Source organism: Bufo gargarizans, chromosome 3 (genome assembly GCF_014858855.1).
Source record: "Bufo gargarizans isolate SCDJY-AF-19 chromosome 3, ASM1485885v1, whole genome shotgun sequence".
Classification (NCBI taxonomy): domain Eukaryota; kingdom Metazoa; phylum Chordata; class Amphibia; order Anura; family Bufonidae; genus Bufo; species Bufo gargarizans.
In genome coordinates, this window is record NC_058082.1 from 509,907,162 (window position 1) to 509,923,235 (window position 16,074).

Here is a 16,074-nt window from a genome sequence, read left to right on the forward strand (position 1 = left end):
GAGCCCTTGTAGGTGCTGAATTATATGGTAAATACTTTTTTTAGCTCCTAACTGGACAGTTATTTTAAGGTACATGTGTTTTGAACCACTACTGTCTTCTTGATCACTATATATTCATGTAAAATGAAAAAATTACACCTGGAAAACTTATGCGATTGAGCTGAGACTGACAAAGTATAAACTGCAAGTTGTGCTTAGTGTATAATTGCAGCGAAGGGAGATGCCACCCAGTATTAATGTGACCCTACTTTAACATGTACCCTGCTGCAGAACCCAAAATAAAGGGTGCACCACCTTGGTTGTGTGATCATTGACCAAGCACCACTGACCAAGTTTTCCAGGTGTCCATTTTCTATTTTCTGCTAGTGTATGTCATATGTGACATAAATGTTGCAGAACAATATTAGAAATGGTCAGTCATTTGTAAATATGGAACAAGTCTCAAGTCTAACTCAAACTACACCACTATTCTGGATGTCTTCATTTTCTTACTGTGTTTAACGACGTAATGTCTCTTCCAGTATTAGTCCCAGTAATCATTTGATTGATCAAATAATTACTGGGTTGCTACCAGTACAGTATGTCAGACCTAATGGGTCTTATTAGACAGTCACCCAGATCAACTCTTATTGTGGCAAATATCACAACAGATAATAAAGTTTAAAAAAATGGTCACTAAGCCAAACTATTAAACATCATATATATATATATATATAATTACCATAAGATAATGGTAAAGCCCTTTTAAGGTTAATTTACATGGTTCAAAATTAAACTGGCTAAATGAGTCAAGAACCCATTTAGTTAAGGGGTTGTCTGGGTGCTTAATACTGATGACCTATCCTCAGGTCAGATCATCAATACCTGCTAAGTGGCAGTCTGATTCCCGGGACCCCTAACGCTCAACTTTTCTGAAGAGGCTGCAGCGCTCTGGTGAGCACTGCTGCCCCATCCTAAGGCCCCATGCACACGGCTGTGTTTCACAGCCGTGTGCGGGCCGTGGAACCGCGGCCTGGATCCCTCCTGTGAGCTGGAGCGCACGGCGTCACTGGTTGCTATGACGCCGTGCGCTCGCTGCTGCCGGCACAGTACAGTAATACACTGGTATAGATCATACCAGTGTATTACTGTATAGCGGCCGGCAGCAGGGAGCGCACGGCGTCATAGCAACCAGTGACGCCGTGCGCTCCTGGTCTCAGGAGGGATCCAGGCCGCGGTTCCACGGCCCGCACACGGCTGTGAAACACGGCCGTGTGCATGGGGCCTAAGCCTGTGATGTCACGTTTATCAGTCACATGGCCAAGGCACAGCTCAGTCCTATAATAATGAATGGGGCTGCACTGCAATACCAAGCACAGCCACTATACAGTGTATGGCGCTGTGCTTAGTAAACTGCAAGGAGGCTCAGTTGCAAGCCACGGCCTCTTGAAACAGCTGATTGGCGGGGTTGCTGAGTGTCGGACACTCACCGATGAGGTACTGATGACCGATCCTGAGGATAGGTCATCAATATTAAAAACCCATAAAACCCCTTTAGCATTTTAAACGGGTTGTCCGGGTTCAGAGCTGAACCCGCACATACCCTTATTTCCACCCAGGCAGCCCCCCTGAGCCTAGCATCGGAGCATCTCATGCTCCGATGCGCTCCCTTGCCCTGTGCTAAATCACGCAGGGCAAGGTCTCTTGTTTTCAATAACACACTGCCAGGGGGAACTTCCGCCCAGCAGTGTGTTCGGTGACGGCACTGGCTCTGATGGGCGGGCTTTAGCGCTGCCCTAGCCATTTTACTGGTTAGGGCAGCGCTAAATCCCGCCCATCAGTGACGGTGACATTATCGGGCTTCCTGGCAGTCCCATGGAGAGCCCCGGTACGTCACTGGATCTCCAAAAAATGCCTTTGCCCTGCGCGATTTAGCGGAGGGAAAAGGAGAGCATCGGAGCATGAACTGCCGGGGTGAAAATAGAGGGATGTCCGGGTTCAGACAAACCCTTTAACCGTAAGAACAAAAGAATATTGTTATGAACATAGTACAAAATTAATCAATTTTAAATGAAAAAAAATTACTCAAATTGGATAATCCCAACAAATAAAAGGTTTTAGCCATTAAACCAGAAGATACTGAAATTCACTAAACTTTGCCAGTCCATAAAAGCAGCAACTATGCATAATAAGCAAATACATACGGATATTGAAAGTCATGTGCATGGCCTGCTAAGATTACATGGACATTATCACATGATAGATTGCCTGCTATATAAACCTCAGACACTCAACTGCTGACTTTTCCACCGTGAGATCCTTGCTGAAACAGCAGTCTGCTGCCTCATAGTCTAACCGAGACATCCAGGGAATAAATAACGAAAATAAAGCTACTTTCACACTGGTGTTTTGGCTTTCCGTTTGTGAGATCCGTTGAGGGCTCTCTCACAAGGGGTCCAAAACGGATCAGTTTTGCCCTAATGCATTCTGAATGGAAAAGGATCCGTTCAGAATGCATCAGTTTGCCTCTGTTGCGCCTCCATTCCGCTCTGGAGGCTGTAGGAAGGCATAAGGGTCCATCATTGATGGAAGGTATGTGTCACCGAGATTCCTGGCCTCGGTGAGGTAAGAGCCGGTAGTTTTTTTTTTATAAACCAAATTTTATTCCTTTTTGATTCATTCAAACAGTTACATTGTATACAATCCAGTGCTTACAGAGTTATATTACATAAGTCCATTAATGAGTTTACTAAGGATTGATATAATGAGCCAAATAAGCCACAACTCAAACCCCCCCCCCCCCCCCCCTTAGCTTTAAGAAGATCAGGTCTCACCCTCACCATCGTACCCTCAAACCTTCTATGGAGTCTAATAGATGTCCTACTATTCCAATTTTCCTAAAGTGCCCTTCAATTGCTCCCGTAAGTACCAAGATGTTTGTTTTAGAGGGTTCATTAACATTGTAATCTCAGCTGCTTCTAGAACATTAACAATAAAGCCTTTCCACCTGGCCATCAATCTTTGCAGAGCTTTATCCGTATTTTGTTCTGCCAAATAGAGTTCCCTATGTAAGCACCATTACACCTGTATGATAACCTCTCCAATTGAGGGAGTAGCCTGATGCAGCCAATTTTTAAGTATGGACCTTTTTGCCGCCAAAATACATATATGGGCAATCTGAGCTATTTTAGCGTCTTCTGGGTAGTAGTGGAATAATATAAGACCTGGCGTTGTTGCAAACTCGATATGTAGGACATTTTTAAGCCAATCTGAGAGAGTCAAGAGCCGGTAGTTTTAAGTGGCAGCGGCAGCTAGTGCTGCCTGACACTGTTTTGTTGTTAGTATGGCTGTAAAGCCGATCCGGGCCGGCTCTTACTGGGAGTAGGCAAAGTGCTGGGTGAGTGGCTCCTCCCCACGCTCCAGGCCGGGTCTTTTTTGGCCTATATAAAACCCAGCCAGCAGTCTCAGCTGAGTGTGGTTTATCCTCCATCTGACAGGAGAAGCTGGGGAGTCTCTGTGTTTTGGGACCTGTGAATTTGTGCCGTGCTAAAGGGCTGAGAGACACATGTCGGGAAACAGGCCCCTAAAGCCTGCTGTGGACTGCGGATGGAAAACTGCTTACCAGGTGAAGATTTTGTTCTATGGACATTGCATGGTGTGAACAAACACCAAGACTGTGAACGGTCATTTTGTTTTTTCTTATGTGTGAATAAACACCAAACTGTTTAGGTTAAAGACTTTGTGATTGCTTCTATACTGCGTCCGCTAGCCTGTCTACCAGAGCAAAACCCCACAAGGTGGACACCAAAATGCTGCTTGCAGCGTTTTGGTGTCCGCCTGATGATGCGGAGGGAAACGGATCCATCCTGACACACAATGTAAGTCAATGGGGACGGATCCGTTTTCACAAACACAATATGGCACAATAGAAAACAGATCCGTCCTCCATTGACTTTCAATGGTGTTCAAGACGGATCCGTTTTGGCTACGTTACAGTGAATACAAACGGATCCGTTCTGAACGGATGCATGCGGTTGTATTATCTGAACGGAAGCGTTTGTGCAGATCCATGACGGATCTGCACCAAACGCAAGTGTGAAAGTAGCCTAAACTGTAAGTGGCCAAACACATAAATGACATAAATACCTGTCAACAACTCAAGGGATCCTCCTGCAAAAAGGAAGTGAGTGTTACCTGACAGATTCTGCATTGCTGCTTCAGTTCCCTTGGCCAGACTGTTTGCCTGGCTGCAGCAGTGGCGTCACGTCGACACATGACCACTGCAACCAATTACTGGCCACTTCAGTATATTGCTGGGGCCGCTGACGTACTGCAGTAATAAACAGAGCCTGGCTGGAAGAACTAAAGCAGCAGCATGGAATCTGTCAGGTAAGTAACACTCAGTATTTTTATTTGGAGGAGGATCCCATGTGATGTTCGGCTTCCTTCTGAAACTGGCCAACCCCTTTAACCATATGTGTAGTTGTGCTTAGTACTACAGCTCAGCCTCATTCAATTGCTAATTATTGCCTGGTACTTATGTCATTTTATTTCTGGCTACTGTGACACAGTGAGGAGCTGTATCTGGCAAGGCAGATATTTTCCTCCCAGCATGTGCGGCTGGGCTGGTTTTCAGCCAGGTGAGGTCAAATACCGGACCAGAGTTTAAGTGCCGGTCCGGGTTTTGGCAGCACCTGGCTGTCCTTAAATAGGAAGCTGGGCTTAGCAGAGATGTCTCTGTTTTTGGGATCTGAGGCTGTGTGCTGTGCTGGAGGACTGAGAGCCGCATGCTGGGGAAACAGGCCCCCTAAAGCCTGCTGTGGACTACTGGAGGCAGAACTGCCAGCAGTTGACTTTCCATTGTGTGCAAATTAACACCAAGACTGCAAAGTTACGTGCTGTTTTCTGAAATTGCCTCAAGTGTTAAAAACTTGTATTTGAGTGAAGAACTTGTATTTTGCCTCTGTACTGTGTGAGTGAAACCTCAAACTACTTACAGTTTTAGTTTTTCTATTTATTCCCTGGATGTAACTGCTCCAAGGATCTCCTTGTAGAAAGGCCAGTAGTTGTTTGGCCTGCTGATGGGGTATTTTCCACTGTATTGTGGTATTTGGAACAGCAAGGGAAGTATTATGTGATGCACTGTTATATTTAGAGCAGTTAGGAAGGACTTTTGTGCTGCACTGTGGTATTAGAAACTGCGAGAATATTTTTTTTTCTGCTAAGCAGTATTCTTCTGGGGAGTCATTTTGGTCAGCACTGTAGTATTTTTATTTGCTGCTTGTGGCAAGTCATTTTGTTTAGCACTGTGGTATTTGGCACTGCTGGGGAGGTATTTTGTGGTGCACTGTGGTATTCAGCACTGCTGAGGAGGCATTCTGTGCAGCACTGTGGTATTAGTTTGGCACTGCTGGGGAGGTATATTGTGCTGCACTGTGGTATTTGGCACTGCTGGGGAAGTATTTTGTGGTGCACTGTGGTATTCAGCACTGCTGGGGCGGTATTTTGTGCTGCACTGTGGTATTCAGCACTGCTGGGAGGTATATTGTGCTGCACTGTGGTTTTTGGCACTGCTGGGGAGGTATTTTGTGCAGCACTATGGTATTTGGCACTGCTGGGGAGGTATTTTGTGGTGCACTGTGGTATTCAGCACTGATGGGGAGGTATTTTGTGCAGCACTATGGTATTTGGCACTGCTGGGGAGGTATTTTGTGCAGCACTGTGGTATTTGGCCTTGCTGGGGAGGTATTTTGTGCAGCACTATGGTATTCAGCACTGCTGGGGAGGTATTTTGTGCTGCACTGTAGTATTAGTTTGGCGCTGGTGGGGAGGTACTTTGTGGTGCACTGTGGTATTCAGCACTGCTGGGGAGGTATTTTGTGCTGCACTGTGGTATTCAGCACTGCTGGGGAGGTATTTTGTGCAGCACTGTGGTATTTGGCACTGCTGGGGAGGTATTTTGTGCAGCAATATGGTATTTGGCACTGCTGGGGAGGTATTTTGTGGAGCACTGTGGTATTTGGCACTGCTGGGGAGGTATTTTGTGGTGCACTGTGGTATTTGGCACTGCTGGGGAGGTATTTTTTGCAGCACTGTGGTATTCAGCACTGCTGGGGAGGTATTTTGTGCAGCACTGTGGTATTTGGCACTGCTGGAGAGGTATTTTGTGGAGCACTGTGGTATTTGGCACTGCTGGGGAGGTATTTTGTGGTGCACTGTGGTATTTGGCACTGCTGGGGAGGTATTTTGTGCAGCAATATGGTATTTGGCACTGCTGGGGAGGTATTTTGTGCAGCACTGTGGTATTTGGCACTGCTGGGGAGGTATTTTGTGGTGCACTGTGGTATTTGGCACTGCTGGGGAGGTATTTTTTGCAGCACTGTGGTATTTGGCACTGCTGGGGAGGTATTTTGTGCAGCACTGTGGTATTTGGCACTGCTGGAGAGGTATTTTGTGGAGCACTGTGGTATTTGGCACTGCTGGGGAGGTATTTTGTGGTGCACTGTGGTATTTGGCACTGCTGGGGAGGTATTTTTTGCAGCACTGTGGTATTTGGCACTGCTGGGGAGGTATTTTGTGCAGCACTGTGGTATTTGGCACTGCTGGAGAGGTATTTTGTGGAGCACTGTGGTATTTGGCACTGCTGGGGAGGTATTTTGTGGTGCACTGTGGTATTTGGCACTGCTGGGGAGGTATTTTGTGCAGCACTGTGGTACTAGTTTGGCGCTGCTGGGGAGGTATTTTGTTCTACAGCTGTGTTATTTGATGTTTTAGTATTTGCCGCTGCTACGGGGTATTACATGCTCCGTTACGGAGGTAATATGGACGCTGCGTAGCAGTATTTGGTCGCTGGTGAGGCCCTGGCATCTACATGGATTGGCTAGTGGGGCCTGAGTAGAAAAACTTTAAGAAGCCCTGGTTTAAGGCATACACACTCCTGTACTACAATCCTATGCTCCTATGCCACATCTGCTTTATATAACTTCCTCTTTCTCCTTTGCACAGGAGTGAAAATCCCATGCAGAATACCCTCCGCAGGAATGAGGCTGTTCCACGTCTGATTTGGCTCTACGGACTTGTGCACACAGCCATACTTCTCTTCAGTGTGCTATCCTGGCCCATTACTTACGGATCAGTTTGCCAATCGGAGTATCTCATTGCAGGGTCTATTCTTGTCCGTTTTGTGGATGAAAATACCCCTCTCTATTAAGAAGAGTGAAACAAATATGGACAGCAAACAGAAGCTAGCCAGGGTTAAACTAAGGGTGTTCTTAGTACATAGCAGTTCTTTTTGACTCCCGAAAAGCTTGGATATGAATGTCATTTTCTATTGTAAGAACCGACACAGTATTTTTTTCACCCTCTCCTGACTGAATAGCCGCACTCACAAAACCATCAATTTAATTATTTAATTTCATACCATGCTGATATCCAGTGAACACAGAAATGACATCAGGGGTGAGACGTCATGAAGGTAGTGACAGTGCATAGCCCAGTTGTCTAGGCGTGGCGAATCCCGCGCAAATTTCATTAGGCTTGAGTTGTCATCACCCACGACATGCCTACCTGGAACAGCTGTGACATGACCACACATTTTGGTCCCGGAAGACATGGCAGGTAAAGTTACTTGTTCAACATTGACCATCAAGACATCATTACCACTGTAACAACACTACCTGCACTGGTACCCTACATAAGACCCACCAGTCCATATGCCAAAATCTCCCCCTGCCATCAGCGTTACGTCAAACCCACAGCATAAACTGCAATGGATCTTAAAGGACATACAGCATGTCCCCAGCATCGCCACCCCTGCTCAGCTACAGCCGCCACGCCGTCTGCCAGTTGTGTGTCCCAATGCTCAATACAGAGTACTGGCACAATCCATGGTACCACAAACCACCAAATTATAAATAAACTATACATCAGAAAATGTCACTACCATTGTCCTTTAGGATGTCACCACCTCTGTGATGTCAGCATATGCATTGGAGCCCTACAGAGGACCCACCAGCCCATGTGCCTAAAATCTCCCCTACAGATGACATTCTCATCAGTGAACTCCCAGTGAAGGCTTAAGGGTTTGGAGGTTATCCAGGATCTGTAGCCCCCGAGCTGTCTTCACCAGACCACAAGTACCAGCATGTAAACGTCTCGCACGGATAGGGTCACATGTGCTTCTGCAGTCAATGACTGGCCTCAGCGGTGACCACATTTACCAGCTGCAGTGGTGGATGTGTCCCGTCCATGCAGGACATTTACAGGAGGTGCCGAAAACTCTGTAGGAGACAGCCCAGGAGCCACGTAGCAGGCAGCATAGCTCTCTTCACATGTGTCACTGTGTGTGTGTGTGTGTGTGGGGGGGGGGGGGCATTTAAAATAAATCCTGGAAAACCACTTTAAAAAGAATAATGCATGCTTTTGACATTGGGCCCCCTCCAGTTTGGCAACTACAAGTCTTGTCACTGAATTTGTAGCTTCGGAACACCTTGTGATGTCACTGCCTGAACCCCCCCCCTTTTGTCATCATCTGTGATTTCACCACCAGTACCGGTAACATAAAGAGGAAACCTCAGATGGTGCCAGTGACATTACCAGCTGTGACATCAGAAGCACAGGCTGGCACATTCTCTCATTTCCCTCGGTAGTCAGGGACACATCCTGCCAGTCACAGCCTCCAGAGCCCAGTATGGGGCAATCCTTCCCAGTATTGTGGGTTTACTTCATAATATTAACCACGTCACATCCTAAAGCATTGCACTGAATTGCAAAATGGATGCAGCTGCAGAGGGTTAGACCAGGGCCATCTGTGACATCAGTACACAGTCTGGGGGCATGGCATTGCCTATTATGACATCATTACTTACACTGGTACCCTACAGGAGACCCAACAGTCCATGTCCTTAAAACTCCCCGGCCATCAGTAGAGACATTAGCCACTGTGACATCATCCCTGGATTATTATTATTTTTTTATAAAATGAAATGTCATATCCTATAGAATTACACGGAATTAAAAATGGGTGCAATTGCAGAGGGTTATATCAGGGCCATCTAGACATTCTGGGTCCTGGGGACGCGGCACCACCCATTATGACATCCTTACTTACACCTACCAGTCCATGAAACTCTCCGGTCATTAGTGGTGATGTTAGCCCCTGTGACCAGCGGCGCATTGGCCATAGACCTTACAGGGAAATTTCCCGGTGGGCAGATGCCCAGGGGGTCGCCTGGGACCTCATCATGGCCGGCCTGTGGAGGTTTTTGGGGATGTATTTTGTGCTGCTGGCAGTATTTTGTGATGGACTGTGGTATTTGGCTCTGTTGGGGTGGTATAATGTGCCACAATATGGCATTGCTGGCCCTGCCTTCCATCAACTTGGACCCGACTACAAAAGGGGGCCACTTTTAGTATTTTCTCCAGGGCCACTTTTAGTTGCCAGTCCGCCCCTGCCCTGTGACGTCAACCCCAGGTAAATTTTTTTATTTATATTACACATATCATATCCTATAGGATTGCACTGAATTTCAAAACAGGTGCAGCTGCAGAGGGTTGTATGAGGGGTGCTCATTTGATCCCAATTTAATGAATGCAGTATTTGCACCCTGTAGAACAGGGATGTCAAACTCGTGGTCCTCCAGCTGTTGCAAAAAGAAATCTGGGAGTTGTAGTTTTGCAACAGCTGGAGGGCCACGAGTTTGACATCCCTGCTGTAGAAGATAAAAAGCATGAGATGCAACTTCCCAGAAACAGGGGGTAGAGGACGGGTATTACGCGAATATCAACTGGTAGATGCTGAGGCTTTTAGTCCCTGGTGACGGTTTTGTACATACACTTTATATATTATAATAGCCTGGGTTATTTGCATTAGATTAGTCAGAGGAAGAGATTTTCTGTGCAAACGCATGTTCCTAGGCACCTAGGGACTCTTTTTTTCTGTAACGCGACTGTTCCTAAGGCTTTCTCTGCTCTTTATGATAGTGAGATGTGCAATGAGTGAAGCTGGGAATCAGACCCCCCAGCACTCTGAACATCTCTCATCACAGATTGGCAGCTTTAGGACACCATTAGGCTCTTATATTCCATTCTGCTAATTAGAAGGACAAAGGGGGGACAACGCTGAATCAGGAAGATATTCTTAACCCAAACTGTGCCTTCTGCATGTTCCCTCTTGAGAGTTGAATGCTGACACTTCCCCTCTAGTGACTCTAATAACTACTATTTTACAAGAGATTATCCACAAGGGCTCCAGGATTGTCTTATCCAAGGGTGGACAATGGGTTCTCATAATGTTCTTACAAGGCACACAATTTTAATGATCGGATTATCCAAAGATTTCCCCAGGGCATCACCTTATAATATACAGTATATATAGGTACTGAACTAATCTAGCAGTATAACCCTTTGATCCATTAGTGCAAAAAAGAAAAAAAAATGCTAGCTCTGCAAAATGTATTCAACCAGCGGAGGCTGGAGCGAGAACTGATTATTTTTAATTGCAGAATCATGTGGGAATTCAAGGGGTTACTAATTCATTATAAGAGACAAATTGTTTAAATACAAAACTCTAAGATTTAAAGGGCACCTGTCAGCAGATTGGTACCTATGAAACTGCGTTTGGCAGCTGAAGGCATCCAAGTTGGTCCTATGTTCATATGTACCGGCATTACTGAGAAAAATGTAGTTTTAATATATGCAAATGAGCCTCTAGGAGCAACAGGGGAGTTGCCATTACACCTAGAGGCTATGCAACTGCCTCCGCACTTTGATTGACTTTCAGAGAAGTTAGGGCCAGACGTGAAGACGTTTGCACTGCCTGGCCCTGACAATCAAAGTGCAATGGGCATGGTGGTTGCGGAACATGGGACCAACACAGATGCCTTCAGATCCCAAGTGCACATGCAACAGGTCAGCCAGTTTCTTAGGTACAAATCTGCTGCCAGGTGACCTTTAAAGGGGTTTCCCAAGCCTTTAGTAAGTGATGGCCTATCCCCCTCCTGCTCAACAGCTTTTCGGATGTAGCTCCATCACCGTTGCTGGAACAACATATCTCCATCAACACTGTAGAGGAGGGAGCTCGTTACTACAGCGCTGCTCCCATTGAAGTCAATGGGAGGAGTGCTACAGTATCCGAGAGAGTTATAAACTAGCTGGACGTTTTTAGGGGGGTGCTGGAGCTGTGGCAGAGAAAGAAGAAGTGCATCATGGGTTTGGTTGGGTAGAGGAACTGCTACATATAGGATGGTTTACATGGTGAAAATGGGTCAAGAGATGCCAAATTGAAAAAATATAAAGCATGGGGACGATATAAATTAAAAATAAAGGCTTTAGTTTTCAAGTACACAGCAATCTACATGACTGGCTAAAATTGTATGCAAATAATGCAATACACATAAATGAATACATAAAATAAAGCAAAAATACGGAGTCTAAAATACCATAAAATAAATACAAAAATAGCAGAGATAAATAAAATAATAAAATAGCACAATCCTAGTATAGTATCTTTGTGAACTGTGGGACCAGCGTGGTCATCCAATGCCTCTATTCACTCTAGGAAAACTGTGGCATGAGACCATCTCGTTGGTAGACTGTATAAAAAAATCTTATGTGCCCATATAAGCTGATAAATGTGGTCTCACTGTGGCGTAACCATAATACTCATGAATCACCTTTGTTATGACTACTAAAGGACATTCATAAGTATTATGATTGACCACGGCATCACTGTCACGGCATCATTTACGCCGATCAAAGACATTTGCCCTGTGTATCTGCTGTAGAAACCCGGCGGCTATGGCACCCGCTGCACTGTGAAGAAGGCGCCATCTTTGCATACCCCAACGGAGGAGGCTGGGAAGGGGTAGTGCCTCTCACAATGACATAGCACTTTTAAATTTGTCACAAATCTCCAATGTTAAAGTTCTTCCTTGCCTCTGCTAAAAATCTTGTCAAATTTGACAAACCTACTAATGACTTTTTTTTAAAAATCCATTTCTGCTTTTGACATTCACATGTATTTTTACAAAAAAACATAATTGCTGTTTGTAAGATAGAAAGTATACTCACTGTTTGAATGCAGCCAATGTATTTTCTAGATTTTCTCCAGCACCTTAATAAAAAACATAAATATATATAGTACATAAAGATATTATATAGTACATATAGATATTATAGTAAATAGATATTATAGTATATATGCACACATAGATATTATAGTATATGTATAGTACATATATATATATTATAGTATAAATGTACACATAGATATAGTATATATGTATATTACTTATAGATATTATAGTGCATATGTACACATAGATATTATAGTATATGTATAGTACATATATATATTATAGTATATATGTACACATAGATATAGTATATATGTATATTACTTATAGATATTATAGTGCATATGTACACATAGATATTATAGTGTAGGTATAGTAAATATAGATATTATAGTATATATGTACACATAGATATTATAGTATACTGTATGTGTATAGTACATATAGATGAATCTTTTTACATTCTATTTAATATGAAATTTAGAAATTAAGTTGTCCTCATAAGTAACCTAAAACCTGAAAGAAAGATGACTCAATTAAAATGTTGCAACCTCTGTCCACATTCCCATCATATTCAGTGAGTAAGTGAACCTACTACATGCACGGCTTTGTGTGTGTATGACAGAAACATGAGAGACATAGTACAAAACGTATCCACTGTCATGATTCTACGCTTGCTGATTCATGATGCCTTAAGCCATAGTATAGTTTATACAGGCATCTACTCACACACACAGCAGCAACCCAATCTCTGACACTTCCTTCATCCAAGCCCTTTATTATCACAGGACCTCAGCAAGAGCTGTGTGCCACTTTTTTCACATATTAAAAGATAGCCTATATGTGAATATTCTTTTTTTTTTTTTTTAACTAAAAACAGGTGGATGGCTTTTTGGATATAAGATTTTGAAGTCACTCCATTTATTCTAGTATTTTACTTCCTCTTTGTTTGGACTTTTAGCACAGCAAACAGCCTTGCTTAACCCTCTCAGTCAGACCATCACTGCGGCCAGAGAGGGAAGGGGTATGACTGACTCAATAAGAACATCACACATTACACTGATCAACCCAATTGTTATGGATCAGCGAGTATGAACCCACTGTGCCAACTAAGGCTGAGTTCACACTTCAGTTATTTGATCAGTTATTTCCATCAGTTGTGAGCCAAAACCAGTAGTGAAGCCTACTCAAAGATAAGACATAATGTTAAGATCTGCAGCTGTTCTGTGTTTTTTGGACCACATCTGGTTTTGGTTCACAATAACTGATGGAAATAACAGATCAAATAACTGAAGTGTGAACTCAGCCTAACTAGTTTGGCATAGGGCTAACCCTAAGGGGGGTTTTCTGGCACTTCTCCAGTATTTACCCTTTAACCCCCTATACAGGGATCTGGACTTTGCTGCAGATTATCAACCAGGCCGCTACCTCCTGGGATAATTCCAGTGTAGTTGGCAGCTGACTCACGGGTTCAGGGACTCCAGTGCAAGAACCGGTATCTTTGGATATAGAAAACACACCAAAAGTACAGGAAAACCGCAGGTACAGTCTGAATAGGCACCAAGGTTTGAATGATAGTTTTAGAGGTCAAGGCAGCGCACCGTTAACGCATACACAGAAAAGACTTGCAGGCAGGGTAGTGTTGAGGCACACATAAGGCAGGCAGGCTGGGAACTTGGCTGAATCACAGACGAGGTAGACAGACGGGGTTAACTTAAACACAAACTGAACTGAGTTTGGACTTGAAAGTGTAGTAGCACACAGGCAGGGTGGAAATAGAATTTGGAGGACAGCAGGAACACAGGCAGGAAATAAAGCAGGATAAACGGCGGGCAAATTGCAATAGCACTAGACTATCAAACACCTTTGCTGGTCACCAGGGAACCTAAAGTTCAGGCACCCTCTGCCTGGAAAGGGTGTCTTAAATACCCAGGGACCTAGTTAGTTGCTTCTTTAACCCTTTCGCTATCAGCACCGTACATTCATGGCTCTGGTGCGATGCTCAAACACAGCGCCCGCTTGCAGGTGCAGCGAGCGACCTAGCTGGCGGGTCTCTCTGTAATGTCCGCCGATCACGGACATCACAGCCATTAGATGCTGTGATCATGGCATCTAAACGGTGAAAAACCCGGAAGCGTGCAAATGGTATAACGGGAAAAAAAGAATCAAAATAGCCTATTCGCTATTTTTTCATCGCTTCTCTTACCCAAAAAAATTTAATAAAATGTCAGCGACACACACACACACACACACACACACAAAAAATGGTATAAAAAAAACTATAGATCATCACTCAAAAAATGAGCACCCATACATCTCAGTAGATATAATTATAAAGAAGTTATGGGGATCAGAATATGATGATGTAAAAAAATATATATATATTGTGGGGATTCGCTCTGGTAGGCAGGGTTTGCGGACGCGGTACAGAGGCAAATTACCAGTTCTTAAATCAAACTTCCGTGTTTGTTCACACAAGGCAAAAACAAAACGTCACTTTGCAGTCTTGGTGTTAGTTCACACAAAATGGAAAGTCCACATAACAAAAATCACCTTGTTGGCAGTTCTGTCTCCAGCAGTCCATAGCAGGCTTTTAGGGGGCCCGTTTCCCTTACAGACGGGTCTCAGCCCTCCAGCACGGCACAAGCCTCAGATCCCAACACACACACTTCCTGAGCTCCCCTGTAAGACTGAGGTAATCCTTCTCACCTGGCAGTGCTGGCTGGTTTTTAGACCTGGCAAAACCCAGCCTGGAACATGGGGAGTAGTTACCCACCCAGCACTTTGACTACTCCCAGTAAGAGCCGTCCTGGATCAACTATACAGCCATACTAAGAATTAAGGTGTCAAACAGCAACTGCTGCTGACACATAAAAACCGGTTCTTACTCCACCGAGGCCAGGAACCTTGGAGACACATACCTATCATTCACGATGATTCCTTGTACCTTCTTACAATATATTTTTCAAAGTTTAAATTTATTTTTTCAGTATTTACACATATAAAACCTATACATATGTGGTACCTTTGTAATCGTACTGACAGAGAATCAAGGGCACAGGACTGTTTTGCCGCAAAGGGAATGCCATAGGAACAAAACTCCTAAATTTGTGAATTGCGTTCACCCCCCCCCCCCCCCCACCCCTACTCTCCCTACATGGTATGCCATATTAAATAGTGGCATTAGAAAGTACAACTTGTCCCGCAAAAAAACAAGCCCTCATATGGATATGTGAATGGAAAAATAAAAAAGTTATGACTGCAGGAAGACAGGGAAGAAAAATGAAAAATAAAAAAATATATAACTCTGGTATCCTAAGGGTTAAACAAGCATTGCCTTAGAAGTGAGTCAGCGGCAGTGCTGCCTTATATGAATTACACAACTCAGCAAACACGTGAGTCATGTAAGGATCTGCAGAGTCATATACAGGTGAAACTCGAAAAATTTGAATATTGTGCAAAAGTTCATTTATTTCAGTAATGCAAATTAAAAGGAATTGCATTAATGCAGCTTAAAATTAGAATTTTGTGAAAAGGTTCAATATTCTAGGCTCAAAGTGTCACACTCTAGTCCGCTAATTAATTCATACCCCCTGAGCAAAGGGTACCTCAAAATTGGGACGTTGGGGTTTTTATAAGCTAAAAGCCATAATCATCCAAATTATAACTAATAAAGGCCTGAAATATCTCGCTTTGCATGTAATGAGTCTCTCATATGTTAGTTTCACCTTTTAAGTTGCATTACTGAAATAAATTAACTTTGCACAATATTCTAATTTTTCGAGTTTCACCTGTAGATGTGTTAAAAGGAGTCTGTCACCTAATCTGAGCCTTTTAGACTGCTCGGATCAGGTTATAGACTCCTGTGCCCTCATTACAATGGTACCTTTATTTGTTCTGTCCCTCGCCGAGATCTTCAAAAAATGACTTTTTAAAAGTATGCTAATGACCTTCGGCAAGTGCCCAGAGGTGGCGTTACTGCAGTCACCTCGGCGATGTGCCCAGAAAAACACCTCTTTCA

At 44.0% G+C, this 16,074-nt stretch overlaps 1 protein-coding gene across 1 annotated transcript in view; it reads right to left on the bottom strand.

Annotated features, from left to right (window-relative positions):
• Positions 1–16,074, bottom strand: part of GDPD1 (glycerophosphodiester phosphodiesterase domain containing 1) — a 104,602-nt gene that overhangs the window by 56,760 nt on the left and 31,768 nt on the right. The window contains exon 2 of the mRNA XM_044283945.1: positions 12,049–12,091. Within this exon, the coding sequence (XP_044139880.1) occupies positions 12,049–12,091 (43 nt within the window). The remainder of the gene's footprint in view (positions 1–12,048; positions 12,092–16,074) is intronic.